Source organism: Salvelinus alpinus, chromosome 11, assembly GCF_045679555.1.
Source record: "Salvelinus alpinus chromosome 11, SLU_Salpinus.1, whole genome shotgun sequence".
Taxonomy (NCBI): domain Eukaryota; kingdom Metazoa; phylum Chordata; class Actinopteri; order Salmoniformes; family Salmonidae; genus Salvelinus; species Salvelinus alpinus.
The window spans coordinates 28,697,527-28,706,360 of record NC_092096.1 but is presented as its reverse complement, the minus strand read 5'-3'; the positions used below and the strand labels follow the sequence as shown (position 1 = coordinate 28,706,360).

General features: G+C 42.8%; 1 protein-coding gene across 1 annotated transcript; it reads right to left on the bottom strand.

The window, feature by feature from the left end:
- Positions 1–411: 411 nt before the first annotated feature.
- Positions 412–8,316, bottom strand: LOC139533867 (periodic tryptophan protein 1 homolog). Its single transcript, XM_071332317.1, has 15 exons — positions 8,098–8,316; positions 7,674–7,732; positions 5,063–5,238; positions 4,821–4,906; positions 4,092–4,188; positions 3,349–3,456; positions 3,045–3,175; positions 2,870–2,937; positions 2,617–2,713; positions 2,404–2,465; positions 2,161–2,272; positions 1,959–2,049; positions 1,683–1,804; positions 1,438–1,543; positions 412–947 (listed from the first exon to the last, which is right to left on the bottom strand). Exons 1-15 carry the CDS (start codon positions 8,161–8,163, stop codon positions 850–852), a joined length of 1,479 nt encoding a protein of 492 aa, XP_071188418.1. The 5' UTR covers positions 8,164–8,316; the 3' UTR covers positions 412–849.
- Between the last annotated feature and the right edge of the window lie 518 nt (positions 8,317–8,834).

Here is an 8,834-nt window from a genome sequence, read left to right as displayed (position 1 = left end):
ATTCCACAAATTAACTTAAGGCACACCTGTTAATTGAAATGCATTCCAGGTGACTACCTTATGAAGCTGGTTGAGAATACCAAGAGTGTACAAAGCTGTCAAGGCAAAGTGTGGCTACTTTGAAGAATCTCAAATACAAAATATATTTTGATTTGTATAACACTTTTTTGGTTACTACATGCTTCGATGTGTCATTTCATAGTTTCGATGTCTTCACTATTATTCTACAATGTAGAAAATAATAAAACCAAAGAAAACCCTGGAATGAGTAGGTGTGTCCAAACTTTTGACTGGTACTGTATATTTTTCACAAGTTGGTCAAATCTGTATTTTTCCCTGATGGGCCTTTCAGTAAATGTTTGAGTAGGTATTTCAGATTTCACACATTTCTAATTTAACAAAACGCAGGAATGTCACTGACATAATACATTGTTTATTCTGGGTGGGGAGGAAAGGCCAAGATTAGCAAAGTCCTGCACAAATAATCATTGATGACACTAAACCAGATACCTGTGCCTTCAAAGTCACATTTCAATAGTTATTTCATTGATTGCTAGTCAAAAACAAATATCTATTGAATTATTTTGACATATACATTCAGATAAATATTGACCTTCCTTGTTGCAAAGACATTTTAGCTCACAAAACAAATATTTATGTGGCGCTTAACTATTAGGAGATCTGTTTTAGAAGAAAAGTTTGAAGAGAGAAAGTCCATCCACAGCTCTGGCAATGTTCTTGAAGTGCCTTCTTGGTCCCAGGTTGACAAAGTCTTTGGCTATGTGGATCTCTGTGTGTAAGTCCAAGGTGCCGCTTTATGTTGATTGGAAGTTGGTCCAGAGTGGCTCACTAGGAAAGCTCCATATCTGCTGTGGAGGAAGTGCTGCTGGATGCCTCAGGCGCTGTGGTTGCCACCAACCGCTCCCGATTGCCAAACACCTCAGCGACTGGAGACAGCACGCAAAGAAAGTCAGTGAACATACTCGGTCACGTACACACAAACACACCATGTTGATAACCATCAGCTACTGATCTACCACCTCAGTGACCAAGCGGACACACAGATATACAAACCCATGACTCTACTACCAAGCAGGAGAGATGATAGCTAAATAAACTTACAGTCAAAGCCCATAATAAATAGATGTTCAATACAGAGGGAGAGCAATACTATCCCTCTGTATTGAACAGGTAGTTTTTTGTAGCCACTGTGCTTCTACATCTGCATTGCTTGCCGTTTTAGGCTGGGTTTCTGCTAATGTAAAAAGGGCTTTATAAATACATTTGGTTGATTGATTAAAAAGTGTAAAGGCTAGTTGTCATATTCTAAATATCTATATTTTTCTGGAACAAAAATAAAATACATGATAGACTCGGCTTGATAGACTCAGCTCCTTATCAGGCCTAGAGCAGAAGGTAATGAAATTGAAACTGTACCTGCTGCCACATCACTTATGTCCCAAACCCGCAGGCCATCCCTCTGTCCTCCAAATGCATATACAAAGGGCATGTCAGGACAGCACGCTGCACAGAACAGCACCCCCTATCAACAGAAAGGGAGCATTTCACCGCAACAGCCACATTAACAGCACACATCCAAACATTCGCTGTTAGACAGAAACATGATGGAGCTTATTGCAATGACATGGCAATGATTACAGCGACAGAGAAACCATCGTTACCATTTTCATGTCCCGGGTGTGAACTAGATTGGGCTTGTTCCCCAAGATGTCCCAAATCTTGACGTGTTTGTCTGCTGACGAGGTGACCAAGCATCCCCGGATCTGGCTGCTAAGGTCCAAGCCTACAGGGCCAGAGACAACTGACTTCAATTCTGTTCCCCTGACCTTGAATGCCATGTTTGTGTACCAGTACTCATCCAGTATTTTAACTTCTGAATATGAATGGGTAGGGGCTAGAGGAAGTAGGGGCAGAAATTGGCCTCTGACCACACCCACCTGACACCTCTCCGTCATGTGCCCTTAGCGTAAACACTGGCTTGTCCGAGCGTGCGTCCAGACAGTAAACAAAGCCGTCCTCTGTGCTCGCCTAAAACACCGCCAAACATCAGTGAGAGCGGAAACAGGAAAGTGCACCGAGCATTTTCCATGTGAAAGTTAGCCAATATGCTATGTGAGAGGTGGCAAGAGGGCAGCTTACCAGGAAGTTGCAGGGCGAGAAGTGGTTCCAGGCGACCCTTTCCACCTGCCCGCTAAACCTCCAAGTGCGATGGCTGCTGTCCGGGCTGCGGCAGTCATACAGGATTGCCGACCTGGCCAGAGGAAGAAGACACCGGTTAAGACTTGTTAGTTTTGTACATTCACAATCCCGACCTCCTATATACAGGAGATGACAATTAATTTGACAATTTCAGAGGTTGTAACAGATTAAGATTGGACATACTTATCGTATGATCCTGATATCAGGGTCTGAGCTTCAAAGGGGTGGAACATCAACGTCTGAACCTAAAAGGGACTTGACTTTAATGTTTGAGATCAACATTACAAGTAAGCAGGCGAGGCTACATCCAAAATCAACTTCACATTGTATTTTTGTTTATTTACAGTAGGTCCATTATGGGAAGTTAAACAGGCTGTGATGACTGGATACACGTACCTTGTCAGTGTGTCTGCGCAGTGTTGTTGCCGGCTTACCCTGTCCCAGATCCCACAGGATCACGGTTTCGTCGGCTGACCCACTGGCCAAGACGTTGCTGTGGAAAAGAGAAGCAACACACAGAAACTCAGAGTAAAGGTGGAGGGTAGGTTTGTGACAAGTGACATTGTGATTGTGTGGTTACACTGACATGAGTGGAAAGGTCTGGGGCTAGGGGTCAGGGGTAACGGGGACAACTCCCAATATGACTCACCGGACCAGTTTGTTCCAGGATAAGTCCAGTACAGCGTCTGTATGACCTTCCACTGGCTCTGCTGCAGCCTAAAAATTCAAATTGCATGTTAGGATACGGGCCATAGTGAGGAGACACCAACACCATAAACATAACAGTAGAAACTACCACATCCAAGTCCTTGTGGGAAGATGACCTTTTTGCTTTTCTTTTTCTTCTTGGAGGCCTTCTTGCTCCCCAGGGTGAAGGCAGGCTCTAGGCAGTCCACCACATCCAGGTCCCACACGTCGATCTGCGGTGTCATGTTTCCTATAGCCGCATAATTGCCTGTACAAACGGATGGAGTTAATGTGAAGTTAAAAAAAACATGTTATACACTGAGAAAACTCTGAATTGAATGTCCATTTCGCAGAGTCGGGTTGTGATTAACTGCTGTTTGAGCTTAACTCAAAGTCAAATCTGAGAATCCATTCAACACTATAAAAAGTGAATTCACTCACCTGTGCCTTCTGGACTAGGGTCAAAGTTAAGCCACTCCACACACAGTGGATAGGCTGACAGGAGTATGTCATGGTGAACATAGAGGGATTCCTCCTCGGAGTTGTATACTGTGCAGAGGCAAATAAATACATGAATTAAAACCTTTGTTTTTACACTGGCATGTACACGGAGTATACCAAATGTTAGGAAATCTTCATAATATTGAGTTGCAACCCCCCCCTTTCCCTCAGAACAGACTCAATTCGTCAGGGCATGGACACTGCAAGGTTTCAAAAGTATTCCACAGGGATGCTGGCCCATGTTGTGGGAAATTGGCTGGATGTCCTTTGGGTGATGGACCATTCTTCATACACAGGGGAAACTGTTCATGAAATTCCCAGCAGCGTTGCAGTTTGACACAAACCATTGCGCCTGGCACCTGCTACCATACCCCGTACAAAGGCATTTCAATATTTTGTCTTGCCCATTCAACCTCTGATTGGTAGATATACACAATCCATGTCCCAAGGTTTAAAAATCCTTCTTTAACCCGTCTCCTCCATCTACACTGATTGAAGTGGATTTGACGTCAGATGAAAGCTATGATCGCTTGTTTGACAGTCTATGTCATGGAAAGAGCATGTTTTGTACACTCACTATGTCTACACTGATACTATTTGATGCTGTGAAGCAGGAGTTTTACACAAGTAAGTCTAAGCTGAGAGTCAAATTGCCAGTTAGAACAACAGTCTCTGTAACTCACCGTGAATCTCCAGGTTGCAGCAGTCCTTCTCTGCTCTGCCTGAAATGATGAGGTTATCATTGGGCTTAATTTGAAAGTCCTCTCGCTCATACTGGTCCTGAGACACAAAGAAAAGATAACTAAGTCTGAACGACACAGAATTACCAGAAATGAAGAGCTGGGACGATAAACCGAAAATGATCGACACCAACCACTTATCGCAGGCATTTTGCTGATATCATTTATTACGATAAGTAGCCTAAACTAGAGAAATGTGAAGTTTGAAATGAAATAAGTTTGTTCAATGGGACAATTGATGGCTACAACAATCAAATTAGTAGTAGTAGTTTAAAGGATAATAAAAATTTAAAAAACACCGTGGTGCACATTATAAACGTATTGTTTCTATTTATCAGTATCGCATCAATTAGGTTATTCATCACAATATGGATTTTTTTTAAGTAGCAGGTAGCCTAGCAGTTAGAGGGTTGGGCCAGTAACCAAAAGGTCGCTGGATCGAATACCCAAACAGACATGGTGAAAAATCTATCGATGGCCCTTAAGCAAGGCACTTGACCCCAATTTGTACTACTATGGCTGACCCTGTAAAACATCACATTTTACTGCACCTATCCGGTGTGCGACAAAACATATTTTATGTGATATGCTTGGCATGCACTACTAGTTGGTACCAAACCAGACTGGTGAGATGTTTCATCACTCTGAACTGGCACATAGCCCTGGACTCACTGTGTCTTTGATGGTAATGTGAGGATCCTCCTCGTTGGTGCTGAACACTGTGAGGCCGGCAAGGCTGTCACCAAGGTTGGCAGTCACTGTACCAGAAAAAAAAGATGAACAGTAAGAGAGAGTTATTTGGGAAAAAAACAAACAGTGATTAACACAGTCCTCATGGCATATTAACAAACAGAGATAACCCATGAATTTAAGATCAGACATAATCTGAGAGCAGATGCTGAAACTATATTTACCCTCGTCTTCCTCGTCATATCTATCCAAACCATACTCTGCTAGTTCATCAGCTTCTTCCCTTCCTGCTTCATTTTCATCTTGCTCTGGCTCCTGTCCCTGAACAGCTTCTGCCTCGTCACTCTGTTCCTGCCCGCTGGCCATGCCTTCATCCTCTTCCTCTTCACCTATGCGTTCACTGAGTAAACACAAATAAACTCAGCAAAAAAATAAACGTCCCTTTTTCAGGACCCTGTCTTCCAAAGATAATTCGTAAAAATCCAAATAACTTCACAGATCATTGTAAAGGGTTTAAACACGGTTTCCCATGCTTGTTCAATGAACCATAAACAATTAATGAACATGCACCTGTGGAACGGTCATTAAGACACTAAAAGCTTACAGACGGTAGGCAATTAAGGTCACAGTTATGAAAACTTAGGACACTAAAGAGGCCTTTCTACTGACTGAAAAACACCAAAAGATGCCCAAGGTCCCTGCTCATCTGAGTGAACGTGCCTAACACGGAACCCAAACCGGCTGCGCACGTGTGCCATCGTGCATACATTTATTTTGTCCACCCACGCCAAAGATCACGATACGCAGGTTAAAATATCAAAACAAACTCTGAACCAATTACGTTAATTTGGGGACAGGTCGAAAAGCATTAAACATTTATGGCAATTTAGTTAACTAGCTTGCTGTTGCTAGCTAATTTGTTCTGGGATATAAAAATGTTGTTGTTATTTTACCTGAAATGCAATTAATCCACCCATAAAACAGTCAACCGAATCGTTTCTAGTCATTTCTCCTCCTTCTAGGACTTATATTGCGATTGGCAACTTTCATAAATTAGGTGCATTACCGCCATTGACCTCATTCGTCTTTTAGTCACCCACGTGGGTATAACCAATGAGGAGATGGCACGTGGGTACCTTCTTCTATAAACCAATGAGGAGATGGGAGAGGCAGGACTTGCATCGCAATCTGCATTACAAAGAGAACTGACTTCTATTTTAGCGCTTGGCAATGCAGACGCTCGTTGGCGCGCGCGAGCAGTGGGTGTAATAATTGAATAATATAGATTTCTAAATTCATTTTGCAACGCTTGCGCTAGTGAGTGGTGTAGTTAGCCTGTTAGGCATGCTTTAAGGAGGCATGAGGACTGCAGATGTGGCCAGGGCAACAAATTGCAATGTCCGTACTGCGAGACGCCTAAGACAGCGCTACAGAGAGACAGGACGGACAGCTGATAGTCCTCGCAGTGGCAGACCACATGTAACAACACCTGCACAGGACCGGAACATCTGAACATCACAACTGTGGGACCGGTACAGGATGGCAACAACAACTACCTGACTTACACCAGGAACGCACAATCCCTTCATCAGTGCTCAGACTATCCGCAATAGGCTGAGAGAGGCTGGACTGAGGGCTTGTAGGCCCTTTGTAAGGCAGGCCCTCACCAGACATCGCCGGTAACAACGTCACCTATGGGCACAAACCCACCGTCGATGGACCAGATAGGACTGGCAAAAAGTGCTCTTCACTGACGAGTCGCGGTTTTGTCTCACCAGGGGTGATGGTCGGACTTGCGTTTATCGTCAAACGAATGAGCGTTACACCGAGGCCTGTACTCTGGAGCAGGATCGATTTGGAGATGGAGGGTCCGTTATGGTCTGGGGTGGTGTGTCACAGCATCATCGGACTGAGCTTGTTGTCATTACAGGCAATCTCAACGCTGTGCGTTACAGGGAAGACATCCTCCTCCCTCATGTGGTACCCTTCCTGCAGGCTCAACCTGACATGACAATGCCACCAGCCATACTGCTCGTTCTGTGCGTAATTTTCTGCAAGACAAGAATGTCAGTGTTCTGCCATGACCAGCGAAGAGCCCGGATCTCAATCCCATTGAGCACATCTGGGACCTGTTGAATCAGAGGGTGAGGGCTAGGGCCATTCCCCCCAGAATTTCTGGGAAATTGCAGGTGCCTTGGTGGAAAAGTGGGGTAACATCTCACAGCAAGAACAGGCAAATCTGGTGCAGTCCATGAGGAGATGCACTGCAGTACTTAATGCAGCTGGTGGCCACACCAGATACTGACTGTTACTTTTGATTTTGAACCCCCCCCCCTTTGTTCAGGGACACATTATTCAATTTCTGTAAGTCACATGTCTGTGGAACTTGTTCAGTTTATGTCTCAGTTGTTGAATCTTGTTATGTTCATACAAATATTTACACATGTTAAGTTTGCTGAAAATAAATGCAGTTGACAGTGAGAGGACGTTTCTTTTTTTGCTGAGTTTACATTGACACAAATACATTAATTGCTAATCCTGAACAAGAGTTCAAAGAAATCACCATTTATAATGTTGGGGTCAATTTAATTTTTAACTCGTTTGATTTGATGAAACCCCCACCACTGAGGAAATTATTTCTGAGTCACTTCGCGGGTCCATAAATAATGAGTATTTCAAACATTTAGCTACACATCTCAATTAATATCCTATATTGACTGAGTTTGAATAGCAGTTTCAGTCTCATAGTCCCACTCAGGTCAGTGTTCTTTTCTGAAGCCCTCCAAATAAACAAAAAAAGTTATGTCAAGTAAGTCATCCAAAAACTCCACCAACCCCAATTGTTCTTTTGCCTCTGCTATAATGTGTTGCAATTCTTCTTTGCTCAACTCCACCTGTAACAAAATGTGGCAACAAGTTAAAACAGACATTACCTAGCTGTTGCCATTCATTTTATTTGCATGAATTATTATAAATGCTGTAACTACAACAGAACGTATTAACTAGCTTGCTATCTGGGGTGTATTCATTAATCGAATTCCGTTGCAAAATGTTTTGCAACTGAAACCGTTTACTCCGAATAATACGTTTTGCAACAAAACGAGAGTTTCTATTGGCCAAATTCTGGTAGGTCCCTCCCCGTTTCGTTCGCTTCAGTTAGATTCCTAGAGTAAACGGTTTCCGTTTTGCAACGGAATCCGACTAATGAAAACACCACAGAAGAATTTCTGTCTTGTTGGCAATTTAGCTAGCTACTTACCTTATCTGGTGTTTCCTTCGAAACGCCACGCTTTACCCATCCAACACAAGTGATTTGAGAACTCATTATTGACAATGTTCTAGTAACAACATTCAATGTAATGTACAACTCTAAAGTGTTCAAAACCACTTCGTAAAGATCCAAAAGTTACATACAAATTGCACGCATTGACATGTGAGTTGGGTCTTATACTGTTTAGAAAGGCAGTGTCGCAGACTGATGACGTTAAACGGAGGGGGGGGGGGTCCCTTGTTCTTCTTCTTTGAGTTTTTTATTGGCGGATCGCAACTAAATAACAGGTGCATACACCGCTACTTACAGTACTGGACTGTGAGACCGGTCACGACCAGTCTATACCACTATATCCAAATCAAATTGTATTAGTCACATACAAGTGTTTAGAAAATGTTATTGCGGGTGTAGCGAAACGCTTGTGTTTCTAGCTTCGACAGTGCAGTAATATCTAACAAGTAATATCTTGTTAGATCATTTCACAACATATGCCCAATACACACACATCTAGTAAAGGAATGGAATTAAGAATATATAAATATATGTGCGAGTAATGTCAGAGCGACATAGACTTAGATACAGTAGAATAGTATAGAATATAGTATACAGTCGTGGCAAAAGTTTTGAGAATGACACAAATATACATTTTCACAAAGTCTGCTGCCTCAGTTTCTATGATGGCAATTTGCATATACTCCAGAATGTTATGAAGAGTGATCAAAAGA